This window comes from Ambystoma mexicanum, chromosome 11 (assembly GCF_040938575.1).
Source record: "Ambystoma mexicanum isolate Mex_15411 chromosome 11, UKY_AmexF1_1, whole genome shotgun sequence".
NCBI classification, from domain to species: domain Eukaryota; kingdom Metazoa; phylum Chordata; class Amphibia; order Caudata; family Ambystomatidae; genus Ambystoma; species Ambystoma mexicanum.
The window spans coordinates 817,699,338-817,719,675 of record NC_090934.1 but is presented as its reverse complement, the minus strand read 5'-3'; the positions used below and the strand labels follow the sequence as shown (position 1 = coordinate 817,719,675).

General features: G+C 43.7%; 1 protein-coding gene across 1 annotated transcript in view; it reads left to right on the top strand.

The window, feature by feature from the left end:
- PIK3C2A (phosphatidylinositol-4-phosphate 3-kinase catalytic subunit type 2 alpha) overlaps window positions 1-19,596 on the top strand; it is a 2,027,647-nt gene extending 2,008,051 nt beyond the window's left edge. The window contains exon 33 of the mRNA XM_069623772.1: window positions 15,025-19,596. Coding sequence (XP_069479873.1) covers window positions 15,025-15,207 — 183 coding nt within the window. The 3' untranslated portion in view covers window positions 15,208-19,596. The remainder of the gene's footprint in view (window positions 1-15,024) is intronic.
- Window positions 19,597-20,338: the final 742 nt, after the last annotated feature.

The following is a 20,338-nucleotide window of genomic DNA, read 5'->3' as shown; positions in this document are numbered from 1 at the left end:
GAAAAAAAGCTATTCGGCTCCGGCCGAACTGTTTCTTGCTATTCGGCTCTTGCTGAATACTTTGATATTCTCATTTGAATAAAATGCAACATGAACTCAGAAAGGAAAATATAGACTTCAGTTTGCAAAACTGAATGGAATTAGACCAGACAAATTGCTATCACACAGCTGAAAAATATCTTATATTGTAATCTGCTCTTTGGGACATGTTTTGTTACAGATTCTTAGGCAAAAAAGGTGCTCATCTTTTATACTGTTTATATGCAATGTGCACTTTTTTCAGGTGGAAAAAACAAACTGAAAGAAATGTGCATAGATACTTTCAGTTCCTGTCATGTCACTTCCCATTGCATATGTCATAGTCCCCCCTTTTCTTTTTTTAAGGACTTGAGTCCTGAGTTTAACATTATCTGATATTTTATCAGGAATTATAAATTGCATATGTTTGTGTATTGGCGAGAAAGAGTGGCTGGAATAAGTGAAAAGTGAGCAGCATTTGTTTGGGTGGGGTGAATAGTTGTGAGATGGAGTTCACGCATTTCAGATTTCCTCTTGACTTGTGTCCTGCATGAGCCGACATGAACCATTTTATACATTTCTATGTGAGCTGCAAAGAAGCTTTGAAACTCGACTGCATCGACTTTGCAACTGGATAGAGAATGCAATGCATCTGATTCACAAAGGCAGTCCTTGTGCATTTGTGAAGCCTCCTACTTTAACTGGCACTGAATATGCCACAATCTTCTGTACATTTGGTCCCTTCATTTTGGTTAAATCTGCTTTATTTCTGGCTTTGATAGGTTAAATAAAGATGCTACATTAATTATAATGAAGAGAAATAAAAGTATAGAATGTATTTAAAATGGTGCTTTATTTGTTTTTTTAATAGGTGTGTTTTTTGAAGTTTGGAACATGATTAATTAAATAAAGCAACTATTCGGCTTCTTTTTCGGCTTCGGCCGAATAGTTGACAAACTATTCGGTATTCAGCCGAATACTAAATATGCTATTCGGTACAGCCCTATTTCTAATCACTCAGAACACTGGTTATGGAAAACACACTGCTACTTAATTTGGCTAGTGCCATGTTGCCACCGAAGGCCTCAAGTTTCAAACCCTGCAAGGACTGTGGGACGCCCATATCAGTGTCTGACCTGTTTATGGTCCTTGGGTCCCGACGATGACACAAAGTGGTGGGGCTCCTGTCAGACCGTGTGCCCTAAGGGAGTTAGAGAGCAGTATGCACAGGTCTTCAACGCTCTCCACAAAAGTGACCCTGGCCCTTCTGGAGTCCCTTTTGGCTGAGAGATACAAGAAGCTGACAGAGTCTCAACTCTGAGTGAAGGGAAAGAAAAAAGATGAGAAAAACAAGTAGCACAGGTGCTCCTATTCCCCTGGTGACTCCTCTTTCAAGCAGCACCACTGTTCATCTTCCTCCAAGGAGCAGCATTGCCTCTCTTGCTCCTGGGAGTCCGCCTGTGACACACTTCCTATTCTGTTTACGGTACCGTTCCCCAACAATTATTCCACTCCAGAGTATGAGGGAGAATTCCAGTAGCCATCTTTGGTAAGTTAGCAGCACCAGGGGCTTTACCTCGGCACCACTGAAGGAGCAAGGGCATACTGCACCTTATCAGGCTGGCAGAGGCACCACTTTGTCCCTCCATCGCACGTCTGTGAGCTCGGTCCAGAGATTGGATATGGAGACTGTGACGATTCTTCAGATAGCGTCACTTTTCCCCAGGGGAGAGACCCTTTTCATGAAGCTACAGAGGTGCAGCCCCTAACCAATAGCCCCCTAGTGGTGGTAATATGCGGTAGGAGCTCATGGAGAGGAACTCCCCTCCTGGGGACAAGGACGCGATTCGGGGAAATGTCCCCTTTTACTCCCAACCTTATAGGGTATGACAGCGCCAAAACCTCTTTTTCCTTGACTTATATCGGAAATCATGTATTATTGTACTGCGTCAGACAATCGTAACGTGATAAGGATGGGGACGAGGAAGGCCTTGAACGATACAGGCAAGTGGGAAAAGCGATTGATCAGCTGTTGTCAATGGAACTGATGTTAAGCCCTGCTATATCAAGACACCAGAACCAAACAACGGTGGAAGAGGGATGGCGTCAAAGAGAGACGGAGAGGAAGATCAAGTTCAAAAGCAAGATCGAGGTCAAGGCAGAGGTAGAAGCAGAAGCAAGGCTTGAGGGAGAGGCATGGAGGGTGTGGTTCAAGAGAATGTCTCACATGCCAACTAGGGGATAACAGTAGTGTAAGCAGAAGTGGAAAGTGGAGAACGCGTCCTGCACTGAGGCAGAATGCCAAAAGTTATGCAAGTGAAACCAGCAGAAAAAAAATGTTATTTGTGAAACGGCCGGAAAGCTTTATACAAGTCGGCTAGGAAATGTTCCAACGGAAAGACAGAGATTGGGTTGTGGTGGCGTGACCTGTAGTGGATGGACCATGCGGTCCGACAACTGTGCCGAGACTGCTAACCCCAGCCTTTCGCAAAGTCGCATAGGCAGGCTTGAGAAGCAGCCAGAGTTGGTGGTAGCTGAACGATCCGTACGGAAGGGACGGTCGAGTCAGTTACCAACATCAGAACAACCAGCAGTACAGGGCCCAGGAAAAAAAGCACCCACAAAGGGAAAAACCAAAATATCGTCACAAAATCCAAGGCAGAACTGGTGAAGCATCCCGACTCCAAAAGCAGGTTAAGGGGAGCCGAGGGAAAGCTAAGAGAGCCTTGGAAAACGGGCAACACGAAGCTAGTATGAGGGACTGTTAACTAAGCAAACAAGTATAAATAACGGTTAACTAACAGAGAGGTAAAATAAAAAAAATCAAATAAATAACACCTCAGTGGTTGTGAATTGAGTCTGTCTTTTGAACTCCAACCCACAACTCACCAAAACATTATTCAAGGGGTTATCTTCTCGAGCTCTGTCGAAGGAACAGAAACCCTTCAAGGGGTCTTCTGGGGCATCATTGTCAAGAACAGAGATCTTAAGGAGTTTTGAGGACAATCATTGACAAAGACGTAACATCCTAAAACACGTAGGAAATAGAAACCCTCCTGCACATAAGCCAGAATCATCTAGAGCTGGTCTTCAGAGCAAACACTGATCCCCCTCTATCAAAAGGCTATTTCAAGCTTATGATTGGTCGACACCAGATCCTGTCAAGAGTCTAGTCCTTTCAATCCACTGGGTTAACACTCCGTTTTGAAATAAGAAGAAAACCATTGTCTTTGTCTTCTCCTTTGAAAAGCTGAGAATTATGCCCTTCCTTTTAGAAAGTAACCTGAAAATAACTGGGGAATCGAGAATGCTTGAGAGATGGTAAAATGTGAAGAAACCAAGAAAGTAGTGAATCACTTTGAACCACAATTCCCTGGCCAGCTCCTAAAGGTGTGACGCTGGAGATTCGAGAGGAACTCGGGGAGCATCTTTGTCGTCCCAGAGGGGGCAGAATAAAGAATATAATGAAAGTCAAAGGTGTGAAAACTTCTGTGCAGAAATTTCAAGTTTTTCTGAAAACTATAAGGAACATTGGGGAACTAGCTAGGAGAAGGGAGTCATTTTCCTAACCCCACGAGGATCAGGTAGAACTGTTTTGTTTGTGAAGAGGGATGATTGAAATCCGGCTATGTTCGCCCACCCACAAAACAAACGAGCTGGAAGAAGAACCAAAGACAATATGGTCGCCAATCGTACGGGCTCCCACCAATCCCCACTGCACCTACCATGGACAAGTATAATGAAAGATACCCTCTCAGTCAACCTTATAACCCATGAGCAGTGCAAACATTACCCGAGGTGGACGAAGACCCACAGAGTGGAACCAAAGACAATTCCACTGACAGTCTCGACTAAAGCGCCAAGAAGCCATGCATCAAGTCGTTGGAGACAACACGACTTAGCAGCGTTAGACATGAAACACACGTGCCATCCACACACTCGGGGACACACACACCCAAATAGACGAAGAACACATGTGTTCAGTTCTATAAGTGAGAGGACAGTGACATGCACATACTGTCTGCATGTTTATCATTTTGCCACTAGCTTGTTGCAGCAAAGTAGAAACCACAAGAAGAAAGGAGATCTCGTGTACATGCTTGCAGATGCTTACATGCGAATAACCCTATGGAATGGCAGGAGCACTCAAGGCACCTGACAGAGCCATAATCTACTAACCTATGGATACTATGGAAAAGTACATAAGCAGAAACCAAACCATGGCTTAGGAAATCACAGTAGGCCACAATGGTCTCAGAAAGCTGAAGCTAAGCTGAATACCGCGCAGGCCAGGGCTGCCGTTTGTGGAACTGGGCCACCGCCAAGGTCGCAGTGTTGCAAGTGACATTCTTCTCCCTGAACTGAAGTAACCCCAGAGCGACATATTCAAATAATTCTCCTTAAATACAGACGAATTCATAGCTCCTGAGCTTACAAATAGTCTCTGGACGCGTGGTCCGGCAAGGCTGACAAGGGGCCAAGAAATGGCAGCTGGGAAGGGCCGCAGTCTCACGTACCAGACAATGGTTGCCGCAAAGTTGTTACAACCGGAGCCGAAGTCAGACGCTGGGAAAGGGGCACTCTCATGGTGCTAGTGATTCTCATAGGGTTATGATGCAGGCCTGGGGGGTGAGCAGCTCAGCCAATCACGATTCAGGACCATAGGGGAGGGTAGTTCAGGGCACCGACCAATCATCAGGTCCACATACTGCAGCATTTAGAAGTTGCATTTTTCGGGGATGGTCCAGTCCCGACGCCTGACCTGGGAAGAGCCAGTAAAATAACCTCTATATGGACCACTATAGGGGGACTCACACTCAACACCCAATCCTGAGTGGGGATAGTTGTCCTGGAGAAGTGCCCAGTACCCAACATCATTGTGACGCAACTTCTTTACAAAACTGGCCTGCGAGCCAGTATTCTTTAAGTGTGCCTGGATTTGCCTCTGTGTACTATCCCTGTCGGTTTGTTGGCTGTATAAACCACAGTTGAACTTGTTGCCTGTCTGGACTTGCATTCCTTTTGGGGAAAGGGAAGGAGTTAGGCCTTCCATGAGTTCTGAGTTCGCAAGAAAAAAAAAAGCCCTGAACTTTATGGAACTTTTATTTTGAGAAACTTGGCATCTTTGGGACACTTTACATCCAGGAGAAGGGAGTCATTCTCCTGGGTCACGAGCAGAACCAGAACTTGTATTGTTTATTGTAGTGACATGGATAGCGTAGGAGCCTTTTTAACTAGGACAGTGACTTTTGATTTGGACTTGCACAGACTTTCTGACGAGCACCCGAGTTTCTTTAGTTTAGGTAGGGAAATTCCATTATAGTAATTGACACATAGCTTTATCTTTCATTTCAATAAAAGTGTATAGCAATCATCCCGACATCATTTGGTCAGTCTCTTCATTCCTTGTCACCACAAGATGTATCTACTCCACTGCTATACAGTTCAACCTCTGAACATGGTAGCCCTGCAGCTGAGCAATTTGGTGCTGTTCTTCTTAAAATGCACAGGAAAGCCTGAAGCTTTCCCTTCCCGCGTGGTCAAAGTTTCTGTCTAAAATTATTTTTTTTGACATGTTTTATTGGTTTTACAGTTTAACATAAATATCAACAGTGTCATCAACTCCCCCCCAACTCGCTTGTCCCTCCCCCCTTTTGTGGTTTGGGCTGATTCTTCGGCCAGGGTATGGAGAGCATTACATAATGTCCAGGGTTCTGATGTTGTGTGAGCACCACTGAAGCATATAGTCACTTTGTAAAGTAGCCTAGGATGTGACCCCAGTCTTTCCGAAAATCTTCGGGTGATCCTTTTAAGTTTGTAAGTCATCCATTCAAGTGAAACAAATCTCCACACTTTTTGCAGCCAGTCGTAGTTCGTGGGCGGGGTTTTTTGTTTCCATTGTTGGGCTATCATCAGCCATGCTGCTATCACCAGGGTCATCACCCCCTCTGTTGTATTTTCATATGGGACACCTGATCTGGTTCCTATATTCCTGCCAACCATACCTTGTTTTGCAGTTGGTCTGTTCTCTGCATTATTTTGCCTACTTGGGATTTCACTTCCCCCAGAACTGCTGGAGGTTTGGGCAGCTCCATCATATGTGTTTCCAGTCCCCTTTTGTGGGGCATCCTCACCAGCATTTGTCGGTAGAGGACAGATACATTGCGTGGAGACTCTCGGGGGTGTAATGTCATTGTAGTACAACTTTCTGCCACATTTCTCTCACCTTGTATTGAGAGCGTTAGTTTGGGGATTATGCTCCATATGTGTTTCCATTGTTTACTCGTAATGGGTTTGCCCAGTGTTCTTTCCCAACGTTACTGGAGGACAAGACGTCGCCACTGGAACTAAGAAGCCGAAGAGGAGAGAAGCCAAAGACATCTGCAACGACTGAACCACCGGTGAAGCCCTGCTGCAGATCCTCACCACTTTTCACCAACGACTCAAGAAGATCTTCACCTGCAAGAGTGTTCTTCCCTTGAGCTGTTGGGGCCACCCAGTTTGTCAATAGCCTTCCAGAACCTGCCTTGGTGAATCGCCAGTGCCAAGCACTAGGAGACCAGATAGCCAGGCACCCGTCCACCCGGACCGCGATTTAATGGAGCGTACTTTTTTATTTTGTTTGGCAGCACCGCGGCTGGTTTCATCCCTGGGGAGTGCAGTAACTCGAACCTTCCTCCACGACGAGAGCCTCTCTTCCTCTGCTGGATCTCCTGAACTGCAGGTACTGCCAGGAACTACCGCCACCGCAGGAGCCGCTTCTACTTTTAAGGTACATTGTTCCGCCAGGCCTCCCTTTTCGTTGGGTACCGCTTAAGGTGTTTTAAATCCTTTACTTACCTACTGGGATGGCCGCCCCTATGATCTAACATTGTCTTTCACCTTCTGCAACCACCTTTCTGAATCGTTTAACAAAGCCTTGACTGCAGCTACAAGAACATTTTGCTCCTGGGCACTTTGCCCTGTACCACGGACTCTGGCACAGGCCTATTGGCTCTTGCTAAATCTGTTACAACTGCCTTCTCTAGATTGCTTTTCACCTAGAAATGTGTTGGTGCACCTAACTCTTATAACCCCCTTTTACTCCCCTCGTTTTAAACTTGAGGTGCCATTTTGCTCGGTTTTCACCTCAGTATTACAAATGCTAAATTACTGCCTTGCCTAACTTGTTCACAATCTTCTTGGGAAGTGTTGCTGGTGTGTTTAAGAGTATATTCCTGTATAACTTGGCCTTTCCCTCCCTTTTGAGAAATTGATAGAGTGCCATTTCTGCTTAGTTTTCACTGTGCTGTTTTGCTCAGTTTTCACTCTTGCTCATACTTGTCTACAATTTAAATAGGGAGTTGTATATACTTTTCTAGACTGATTTAACTTGCTTTTATAATAGTGATTTGTTGTGTGAATATCAGAGTGTGTAAAATAAATACATATATTCTTTTTGATACAAAGCTTTGGTCAGTGTTTCCTTGTTCCATAAGTATTATAGTCTTAATGTGTAAACCCTGAATACTGCTTATCTCCCTCTTGAGATAAGTCTGACTGCTTAGCCACAGCTACCAACTAAATCTTTGTGGTACAGACTGATACCAAAGGGGATTTATTGCTCTACCTGTAGTCTTAATCTTCTGTAGTGCTCCCTAAGGGAACTGCACAGGATTCTGCCTAACACTTGCTTTGCTCACTTGCCTTTTGCGTCCCTGGGCACATTCCGACTGCTTTGCTCTCCTGCTCTGGAGTAATATCCTTCTCCGCCTTTGCGTCGCTGGGGGAAGGGTTGGTCCGGCACCTTCTGTCCCTCTCACACCATCCTGCCTGCCCGCTGCTGTGTCTTTTCCCAGTCCGCCTGAGGGATCGCTGCTGTTCTGGAGCCACGTTGCGGCGTAAGAGTGTCCTGGGGGCTCTCCCCTTCTCGTCGGAGACTACCTTTAACTCCAAGGGTGCTCCGTGGGGGTGAGAATCCCAGCTGCACCTTCTGTCCATCTTGCACCGTCCTGTTCGTCTGCTACCGTAGTTTTAACTTTTCCGGCCTGCCTAATGGACCACCTCTGTTACTGAGCCGTATTGCGGTCCGAGTTTGTGTCTTGAGGGCTCTCCCTTTTCTCGTCAGAGTCCACCCTAGCACAGATTTAAGCTCCGTGGGGGTTGGAGATCACTGCAGAATCGCTTTGTGTAGCTTGTTGGCACGGCCCGGCGGGGAGAGACACCTACTCACATCCTCCTCTGTCTGCAGCCATCTTGGAATCTTGTTTCTGTCTAAATTTTGGCAGGTTTTCAATGAGGAAGTTTGACCATTCCTTTTTTGGGCTTTTGAATCCTTAGGGCAGGGCGGTGTGGGTGACTTACGTCGAAGAACCTGATGAGCAGGATGAAAGGTTGGCCACCTTGGCTGCCAACCTGTGTGATGCCAGTTGCCTGACACTTTACCTGAATTTGAACTCATGGAGGTTATTCCTTATGGTCCAGTTACTATGCCCTTTTACAAGGCAACTGCAAAGGTGGTAGTGTGTTTGGGATTCTCAAGTTCCTCAGTCTCCCCGTTACTGCATGACCAAACAGATTTCCTGAAGTATGGCCCCTCTAAGGAAACCCTTCATTTTAATATGGTGGTTTCTGATCCTGTCTTGGCTGTGCAGCTCAAGTCTGGATCGGCTCAAACCTGTACAGAAAGACTTTGCCAAGAAACACCAACCGGCTCTATTTAACCTGATTGTCCCTCTCCGCACACCATACTTCTGAAAGGCTGATGGTTCAAGCTTCCACTGCGGCCACAAAGGCTGCAACATTTTCTGCCTTACCCAAGGTAGGGAGAGTAAAAAAACTGGATGGATACAATGTGACACATCTTTTTCCCTTCATCATCCTTGCATTGTAGACTGTTAATGCCCTTTGCATCCTTGAGAGATGCACATGGTGTGCAGTGTCGTAAAGGGGGCTGCAGACAAACCACCCCTGAAATGAGGGTTGGTTTTACCGAAATGGTGAACGACAGCAAGGCGGATGCCAAGCAGATCTTGCATGCAGCTTTTGACATGGCTGATTATATAGCTGGCTCGCTCTATGGGCTCGGGTCTGTACTCCGGAGGCATAAGTCACAATTTGCACCTGATATACAAGCAAAGCTCCTAGCCGTGACCTTCAATGGGGAAAATCTTTTTGTCTCCAAAGCGGATGACTCCCTTGAGGAGTTTGTTATCTAAACCTACTGCCAAGACCCCTGAGCTGGAAGTCCAGCATCCATCCACAACTTTTGCCAGAGTCACCCCTTTACTTTCTATACCTCTTTTGCACACACAAGCAGGGTTGAGACACCTTCGGGTAAGACTCTTTAGAACCTTTACCCACATCAGATTACAGACCGAGTCATGCCCAGAGGCAACATGTATGCTCCCATGTCCCCTCCCCCTTTATCCCTGGTCTAAAGACCCTTTAATTTGTACTAAATGCATTTTTCACTTGTGAGTGAAAGGCACAGGTTGCCCTCGAGTGTATTAACACCACCTTTGATGCCTTTACGGCCTCCCTTTTCTTCACTGTTCCTCTGGACAGTCCCACCTCCCACCCATGGCTTCCCATGAACACCTTCATGCTAGAGGAACCTTCACAGTTCTTGGTGAAGACTGCAATACAACTCGTGCCTCTTTCAGAGAGGAGGGTGTATTACCATTATTTTATTGGAGCCAGAGTCTGTGGTGTCTGAATGTGTACCCACACAAGGACAAGCTCATGATGGTCACCTTAGCCCAGATATTTTAGTCCCTAGATCTTCATTACTGGTCGGTCTCCATAGACCTTCAGCACACCTGTTCTCTTGTGCTGGTCCATCCCAAGCACAGGAGTACTTGTTTTGTGGTTAGCAAGACGCACTACTCATTTGCAGTCCTTCCCTTCGGCCTGTGTTCAGCCCCCAGGGTTTGCACAAAGCTTTTGCCTCTGGTAGCTTCTTGTCTCTGGAGGGAAAGGCTTTCCCTAACTGGACTACTGGCTCACTCAAGCACATCTCCAGAGTCTGTGTTGTACCAACTGTATCACTTGTGTCATCTGCTGCACAGCTTGGACCTTTACCTCAGCTTCGTAGAGTCAGAGGTCACACCTTAATTTGGCTGTTTGGGCCTGTAGGGGAGGCATGGTATCACAAGTATGACACTGACACAATGTGTACAATTTGTAAAACCTTTATTGAAATGGTTGGGGTTGGAGAAACTTCTATTCTGCCCTATAACTAATATAACTAAGATGGGAGGAGTCTCAACCATCAAATAATAAATAATGCAGTTTTAGTGGAGTCTGTCAAATAAAAAAATGGCCTATGCTAACAAAACCTAATGCCTGCCCTATCTCTTGTACAAAACAAAGGTGAACAAGAGAGAAATGTATGCAAAAGGAAAAATCAGTGTTCAAATTAATAACTGTGGTGGAACCAGCTCTCCTCTCCACATTAGACCTCACGGAGTAAGGCTGTCCCTTTAGGCAGGATGACACACTCTGGCGTTGCATCCAGCAAAAATACAGTTCCAGAACGTGGATCGAGGCCCGTCTGGCCTTCCACGTTTAAGTCTCTTTTCTCGACTTCCAAAAATAATGTTTCAACCAAAAAGGGCTCAGACCTTTCACCACACAGTTCTCGTAGGCCCCCCTCTGCCGGGTTCATACCTCTCACGATAATGTTCAACACAAACTTGCAGGGGGGGGAGGCTCCCTTCCAGAAGCTTACTTTACTTCGGGTCACCCTGTGTCGGGCTCAGACCACTTTCGAATGTCGAAGGCTTTCGAATGTATGTGGCTTACTTTTCAGACCACTGCAGGACCACTTCAGCTCAAAATGTATAGTTCAACTTTTACTTTCCCCTTTCTAGGAGTTAAATTTTTCCATATCACTTTTGCTGTATATTCGCTTTCTCGCATTGAACAATTTACCTTTCACAGAGACTTTCGAATGGACTACTTCCTTTCACCGGACCACTCCGTTACTTAGTTATCGCTGAACTCACAGCTACCCTTTACTTCAGAGTTCATTCACAGGTCTTCATTCACGTTCGTGCAGCCTTCACTTAAGATAAAATGATGCTATTTCAAACTTTAACACACACCAGTCTTTCAGGGCGCTTGCCAACTCACTGGCTGTGTGCGTTTCTTCTTTGCTTTCCAATTTCCAATTCACGAGTCAAGGTTAGTACCACAGGCTTGGCCTTGCCGCCCAACTCTACCGTTCACCCGGGAGGGTCGCTGGCTTCCTTGAAACACCATGCACTTTTCACTTGCGGGTTCTGGCCTTCGCCATGTGTCTCTCGCGGCCTGTCAGAGGCAACAACCTCCAGTAGGGAACTATGGGGTTTTTCCGACCCGCACCTCTCGCCCTTTGGTCCGTCGCTCTGCCCCAATAGCTTTGCCTTCGTCTCGGAAGCCCTGCTCATTCTCGTGTTCTGCCTTGCTCAGAGTGTGTCGTTGGGTTCTGCCTTTTATTCAAGTGAGGAGAGCTAATTGGTATCAGGTGCATGCACTTAGAGTCAAGTGCCTGACTGTGCATGACCTGATTAGCGGGACATGTCCAGTAGGATGTGTGAAAGTTAATGTAGTTACTCTGTCACCCTCTTCCTCGGCCCAGTGTTTGTGTAAAGGGAGGGGGGTTTGGACTTCAGTGAATCCTACAAAATAGGATGGGTCGGATAAACAAATAGTCGGGAATACTGCGTCTCCTCATCGGCTGCCTCACCCCCACTCTTCAAAGACCCCTCACCCAGGTGTTCCTCCTGCACTGGTCCACCACCATTTTCTGGATCCAAAGGCGATGGCTGTGCTCTGGCCACCTGAGAGAGTGATCCCTGGGGACTCTCGGGTGAGACACCCTCTAGTTTCTCACAGGCTTTACACTCTGGCAGGGCCTTTCCATCTAGGAGCTGCTGCCAGAATAGTCCAGAAGTTACATCTTTTCCAATCGCAGAAATGGGTCCCAGCCTCTTCCTTTCTATGTCTCTGGAGTGTCATGGCCTCCTGCATCTTTCTGGTGCCAGAGGCTCAGTTCTGCACCAGGTTTTCCGATTCAGAACAACATAATGGACATTTTGTTGGACTGGAGCACTATGGTATGCTACAGGACCTCCTTGAGTGGGCACTCATAAACAACTTGATAAGGGGAGTGGCATTTTCACCACCCTAGTGCAGAGTTGACGGTCACAATGCTTCTTTGAAGTGCTGGGGTACTCACCTAGAAAATCTGTGGTGAGCTGTTTGTGGTCCTTGCAGCGGCGAGACAGCACGTGAACTTTCTGGAGTTGCAGACCATAAGGCTAGCCCTGAAAGATTTTATTCCATCTGTGTGGGGCAGGTGTGTCCAGATTCTAATAGACAACATTGGCCATTACTCCACAGGAGAGGCAGTGTTGGTTTGCTGCCTCTGTGCATGAAAGTAGTGTGACTTTGGTCCTGGGCTTCGAATAACATCTCCCTGTTGGCAGCTCATTTGGCCGGGATAGAGAACATTGGTGAGGATGCGCTGGGCAGATCTTTGTCATTCTTTCAGTGTGAATTGTCAGGAAGTCTTGAATGTGCTATTCACTTCTTGGGGTTTCCACTCGTGCACCTTTTTTGTTTCAAGTGTCAACCAAAAGTATAGGTTAATCTACTCTAGGGAATTTGCCCCAAAGTGGTCTCTGAAAAATGCATTGATTGTTAAGTCGGACTTCAAACTCCTCTATGTATTCCTCAGGATTTTTGTCCACGCACTGTAGCTACTTCCTGATTGCCCCAGACTGAGGCTCAAAGACCTGGTATCCATAACTTCTGGGTGTGCCCATCTCTCACCACACTCTCCATTCATTTCCCAGTGAGGGTGAACCTGCTGTGCCAGTCAGAACGCAGGGTTCTCCTTATGAGGTGGATCAATCGCTTTTGTCATGCATGGATGAAGTCCTGGTACTTCTTTTGCCTAGGAAGCAGGCTACCAAGTCAATCTATATCTAGTGACATAAGTCTTTTGGATGGTGCCGGGGAAGGGTCTGGATCACTAAACGTGTGAAAACACTTCCAATCTTGACAATCTGCTTTACTTGAATGAAGAGGGTGCCTTCATACTTGTACTGTTAAGGGGAACCGGGTCGCTGTGTCGGTCCTTAAGAAGACTTGTGAACATTGCTCCTTTACTATCCCATGTGGTGCAGTCTTTAAGAGGGTTAACTAACCCGTTTCCACCATGTCAGTTTATTCCAGTGTGAACCTTGTTCAGTTTTTGACAGCAGCTGTGTTTGAGCAGGTGCATTTGTGCCCTTTTAGGTTGCTCATGCATAAGGGAATTATGCTTGGTGCCACCCTTTCTGCGCAGTCAGTGAGTGACCACCAGGCTCTCTCTCTAAAGCCACCTTACCCCATTCTGTCCATGGTAAAGTTAACTTTGGGGGCAAGACGGACCTCCCTTTCCCAGGGTTGTATCGGAATTTCACTTGTCACAGAAGATCGGTCTTCCACCCTCCACCTCATCCACGTACAGCAGAGCGGTTTCATCGTCTGGACCCCAAGGGGGCTCTCTGTTGGTAGGTCTCTCAGACAAGTGAAATGAGGATGGGACAACTAGCTCTTCTTTTTAGGTTTCTGTTGCTCGGGCTGACACCATATTGACCATCCTCAGGTGGATGGGCCTCTGCAGTTCTGAATGCTATGATCTGGCCAATAAGGAAGTACCAGTGGGGTCTCTGGCTCATTCTACCAGAGTCATTGAAACTACCGGTGCTTTGCAGAGGGGTGTGCCTCTTGAGAATATTTGTCACACCAGACGTGGTTTTGTTGCACATGTTCGCCAACCACTACTGCATGGATTATTTATCAGGTCCTGGCGCCCACTTTGGTCGTGCAGAGATCTGGAGTTTCCTGATGTAGATGGTGGCTTCTCTCCTGCAGGTTAGGTACTGCTTTGAGAGTCTTTCTGAGATGAGGAATCTGTGGGAGGAAGGGATCCATTTGAAGACCAAATGACCTACCTTCATTCATGTTCATTCTGATGAATTATTCCTTGTTGCCCTCCAAACCTACCCCTCATATGAAATGCTCATAAATTTTTGTACTTTTGATGTTCCACAGCCTCTGAGTGTCTGTGCAGAAATGGGTGGCACTAAGGTCATGGGGCAGAGCCAGCTCCATCTTTACCACCCATGGCGTTGCATATGGAGCTATTGGCACCAACAGGCTGCAGTGAGTCCCCTGGTGACTGGAAAACGGTCAGAAGCCAGACTTGCGCTTGGAGGCTATTTTTAAGATGATGAATTTGTGGAAGAAAGTACTAATCCGTAAGAAAGAACATAACCAAATGAAAGTAAATCATTTTTACAGTACCTATTATTGCCAGTTACCCATCAGTAGAGTGGATCAACATCCACCTATATAGTATTGCATGAGATATGCTATTTTAATTTCCATGGTCAAATACATCAATAGTTATGCATCTGATTTAATGCAAAGTACTAGTATTATCTATGAGAACAAAAAGAAAAGTAATTTTCAATTGGTATTAGCTTCCTAAATGTGATGAAGATGACCCCCTTGCCTAACCGTTACCGCAGTGCCTGAAAGGCAGGTAAAAAGAAGAGAAGTGGTGCTGGTGGAAATTGTCAGGAAGTATTGAATGAGCTATTCACCTCTTGGGGTTTCTGCTTGTGGACCTCTTTGTTTCCAGTATCAACTACATGTATTCTGCTTTAGGGAATTTACCCCAAAGTGGGCTGTGAGAGATGCCTTGATTGTTGAGTCAAACTTCAAACACCTCTATGTATTCCTGTATTAAAGTTCATGTTTTCTTCTAAGAAGCACCTGCATTGTGCCCCATTGAATGTATTGCAGACCTAATGTGAAATACTGCTTCTAATGGAAAAGTAATGCAGATAACTGAGTAATGGCAGAACCTCATCAGATGCATGTTTAAAAAGGCTCTAGCGTAACTGCGAGTGGGTTGTTTCACTCTATTAAGTGGGTAAAATTGTGAATGTAACTGTCAACCAACAATTGTTTTATCTGTTTTAACAGCTTGTATACAATGGATATAGTAAGGAAGCATTAAAACAGAGAGAACTCCAGCTGAGCGTACTCAGTGCAGAGTCCTTAAGAGAGAATTTTTTCCTCGGCGGAATTACCTTGTCTCTGAAGGATTTCAACTTGAACAACGAAACCGTGAACTGGCACAAGCTAACTGCTGTCCCTTATCTGTAAAGTCATGAATGACCTAAGTGGAACAATTGGCAGAAAAATGTTCGGACTTTCTTCACCTGTTTACTGCTTTTATTTTGGAAAGTGGTTTTATGTTTAAAAGAAGAATCCCGGTCCATTTCAAGAATTGCTGTACAGCAGATCTCTTTGACCAACCTGTATACAACAGGCCCTGGAGTTGATAGCAGCCAAGCCTTTCAAATTCTGTTTTGCATTGCATCATTCACAGCTTTTGTTGCTAAGTGAAAGGTGCTCATAAATGTTCCAGGTAACAGGGTTTCTACTATTTCCACAGAGTAACTACTACTTAGACTATATGTACTGTAACAGTTTAACCAGCACATGTCTTCCAGTACCCAGTGGGTATAGTGTATATTGGTTTTACCTCTCAGTGTTTGCTGTTACTTTCTTTTTATACTGCTGTATTTGAATGTGAAGAAATGCCATGTTGGAGTGTCTGTGAATGGTGAACATGGTAAAAGTGTAGTTGATTGACTAAGTCTGCAGGACCAAACAATGGTATTGTTGTATTAACTGTAGGCACCAAAAGGTTTTGGACTGCAAATTCATGTTCTTGCACTAAGTCACCCTGAAGTTAAGCTTTGGCTGATCTCAACTTACCACTCTTCCTCTAAGTGTTGCCTTTATTAACTGTTCTAGCCAACAATCACTTGGAATAGTAAACTGTCTTTCAGGGACCAAAGTGTAGCTCGAAAGAGTGCTCTGCTCTTTAGAAGACATTTGAAAAAACCTGCCTTTTTTGTTTTTCTGGGTCCCAAAAATGGCATAACTCACAATCTGTACCACTACCTATTTTGTAGAGTTATACAACTATTGGAACGCTTGGATAAGGATTGGATCCACTTTGGTTGCCACGAGCAATGTTGGATTCACGAGATAGAGCTTTTCTCCACTGGACATTAGATACTAGGCTGTAACCACATATCAAGTTGGACATGCGTTCATCAATGTACTACTTTTGAGTTGCATTTGTTGTCTACTCAAAACCAGGGTACAATTCAGCACGATTAATTGCTATCAGACAGCACCAGTATTTTGTTGCAGCCTGCCATGAAGTCACTTGAGGAGTGCCTGTAACAATACACCTGATCACTTTTTCACTTTAAGATTAATTTTAAAAAGAGGTTAAAGAAAAGTTGCCTCTTTATGTAGCATCCTGCCCTCACTTCGGTTTTTTCGCACGGTGATTCACCAATTCATATGATGAAAGTAGCATTATAAATAGAGCCTTTCGAATTAACATTTACCACTCGTAGAGCACTCTTTGGAAGGTTAATTGATGCATCCTGGCCGAATCCCCTTGTTCATGTACTGCCATAAATGTAATATAACCACTTTTCATATAATGTGAGAATCAGCGTCCAATTGCCTTACATTTGGGAGAATGTTTTCCCTCGTTTTAAGTTTGGTGGTTGCTACATTCGTTTGTTGTGTCACATGAATAAGGTTATCATTTTGCACTAGACAGGCTGTCCTTGCAAAGAAAATGTTACTCTAATCAAACTTGAAAATGTGCGAGTGCCTGTGCACATAACTTCATGTCCATTATGGTGGCCATTATATTTTTAAAAACAACGCAGTTTGTAATTTTTGAATGTTAGAAATTAGTTTCTGCTACAGAGTAAGAATAAGAACAGCTTTAAACACTAATAAATAACATGATTGTTCTTAGAGTCAGCTACACATGACAGGATTCTTTAAATAATTTGTAAATAATAACATAGTAAATACTTGCATATAATCAAATCCTATGGCTGCACAACTTCCCTCTTTACTCTCTTGCTTGCCTCCTTACTTCATTGGTTGCCTGCTAGTTCGTTAGTTTGAGACATTTCCAAGAACATGTGCCTCTTCCAATTGACTCTGAATAAATAATGTACTGTTTTGTGAAACATTTCATTAGTTAACCAGAAGGTTAAAAGATTTACATCCATTTAGCGGTCTAATTATAGCACAGATTCTTAAAGCACACTACATAAAAGAAGAGTTTGAGATCTTTTTAAACCATTAGCTGTTAATTGAATGTATTTGTAAGAATAATGTTTCATATGTTCCTTATGGCTGGTATTAAGCTACCACACTCAATTTGTAATTTACAAACACCCTTTAATAACTGTGCCTCTTTTAGCTTTGTTGCACTGACACACATCACGGTAGTGAGTGTCGTTCTTTTACACTCTACCATATAATTTGAAAGAAATGGGGGGGGCACCCTTTTAGAGCTGAACTCGGTTCTGGAACACGTGTCTGTCTTTCAAGAAGATATGAAATGAATGGACACTGTCCATACACAAAAGGTAGGTGCGTACATATATATTGTGATCTCTAAAGATGCCAAAACAAAGGCCCTTTCAAGTATGCAAGATTGAATGTGAATCTAAAAAATGGGTTTGAGTCTGTACCCACCAAACCCGAAATAGGTTTTACTAGAGAAAATATTACGACAGTGGTGATGGTAACCTGCACACGCTGAGCTGTAGTGTCTACAAAATTAATTGAAGGGGATCTTAAAATCGCTATAATGTTTAAATGATGATCTTATTAGCAACAATATATGCTACAGTTATTGTACTGGCAGCAGTTACAAATGCATGTATATGCACTTTCATCATTGTGTGCCAGTTGTGACCAAGGGGCCTGGCTTTTTTGTAGGTATTAGGGCTGGACAAGCTACATTGTCAAATGATCAATGATAGCCCACCATTTGTTGCTCTGATACAAAGTGTGCAATCAGTTACCTGTCTAACACCAACCGATGTGGAAAGCTTGTGCTAATGCATTCAGCACAAACCACTAGAAACCTGGAAGATAGATGTGGGTTCCAAATCCATCTTAACATTTGATAATGTTACTCATCCTTTCTCCTGCCCGCACACTGCTTTGTATGCAAAGACAATGGCACCAAACATTTAGGCCAAATTGGGACAGTACTTCATTTAATCCTGAAACACTATTTATTGGTTCTTTGATGATTATTAATCACTCTGCAAATGTATTTTTTAATTTCAGTAATGCGATGTATATTTGATACTGCTGCTTACAAGATTACTAACATTGTAATGTAACTACTTTACATGTGGAGAATATTTGAACTTATTGAAAATGTCAAATATTGAGATACGCACAATTAAAACCCCAACAAGTTGACTGTTCTCTTTAAAGTTTGCTGTGGAGGATGTAAAATTACTGTGCAGCCCACCGCTCAGGGATTTTCATCAGTCACTAAATGTATAGACCTCTTCACTGGCATAGTAACAGTTCTGAGTTCCTTATTTGAAACTTCCAGGTTTGAATAAAGGAGAGGTCTTTAATATTGAAATTACAATGTCTGAGTGTCACAGCGCAGGAACAGCAGCAAGATGCAAGTCTCCGGCAAAAGCAGAGCTCGGAAAGCATGCCACTATCAAGAGCTGATCTGAACGTCACTCTTGCTTCGAGAGAGGCACAATGAATTGAGTAAATAGAAAACATCATTAACACCACTCTTTATAATGCTGTTACAGAAATAGTCAAAGCATTTATGCTAGGCTACAGAATAAAGAATTAAAATAAACTTGAGATATTATAAAGCGGTAGTAGTTATTTTAAAAGAAATATTTGTTAAATGAAAATTGAGATGAAATATTGAAAGCAAGCACATGAATGGTTTATAATTTCACATGGATGCATGATCCATAGGTGTCTTTTGTAGAGTTAAACATCTAAAGTGTATGTAACAATGAGGAAGAAGAATGTGTGTTCGGTCCTAGTATTTTAAATGTCATTAATGTTTGTCCTCATTTGCCAGTGATTTTCCATTTCTCTACCAGCAACCTTCTGCACAGAACTTTGCACTGAGTAATTTGTCACTGCCCACAGATATAGATTGTAGAAGCATGAGCAGTTAACTGATTTCAGTGCCTAACATTTACAGTTGTATGTGGACGAATGTGTAGAAATTTCAGTTCAGTATTTTGCCTTAAGATGCATTTTCTTTGTACCGCTCTTACTTTTCCACATTTTGAAAACTATAATCTTGTTTATTATTGCAATATGCAGTACGCAATGAGGAAAATTACTCAGAAATCTGGCACCAGTCAAATGCAGATACTCTTTTATTATGTTAATAGTCTTGTACTGTGACTAAAATGCTGCTTGTACTGTGACTAAAATGCTGTAAATGTTTAAATGTAATGTAATACTACGGGAGCAATTATTTCTGCTTTGCATTGTTTATAGCAATCAGCTTTTATGAACCAAATATTGTTAATTTGTAACATTTGTATCTAATAAAGATGTATAATATTTCCATGGAAACCCTATATGTATGTAATGGGTGCATTGGACTCCATGTATGTCCCAGAATTATAATAAAACTCTATTCTCACATAAGAGCTACTCAGAATTGTTGTGCCACCTAACATTCAAAAGGTTCTGTTGCAAACATTACAATGTTAAATCACTGTCTCCTTCAAGTAACATAATTATGTTAATGGGATTTATACCATGCACTACTGCCATTTGCATGGTCTCCAGGTGATCTGCATATTTTCAAGATTATTAGTAGTCTGAAAAGCAGGATGATTTTAGATATTGAAGCATTAGCCATGAATGACACGTAGGTAATAAATTGTTTCAGGGAGGACATGTAATAGACACTTTACATTTCTAAATGGAATAAATATGATTAAAGAATAGTATTCAATAGTATGTGGTGCCTCCACAAAGAATCTTCTGTCATCTCTGCCTGAGTCTGAAAATGAAAGTGGTGAATCTCAGTAGAAGATTCGTATAAATGTAGGTCTTGGGTTGGGTTACTAATGGTGAATCGTGTTGACCGGATAAGGAGGAGAGAGGAATGGAAGGAATTTGTATGTCAGGTATAACATTCTAAAAGAGATCCATTTGCTTTCACATTTGTAGATCTTTTTGTTGGAACTGTCCCAGAATTGTGTTCGGTCTGTGTTACTTCCTCAATGGGGTAGAGGGTCAGCACTCCTCAGATAGGAATTGGAGAATTTAGTAGTAAGTGAAAAAGGTTAAGAGAGCAGTGTACCCAAAAGCAGAGGGAGATGAGTATGGATGAGTAACAGTACTGGAGTACATGGACTAAACTGTGGGGGCAGGAAAACCT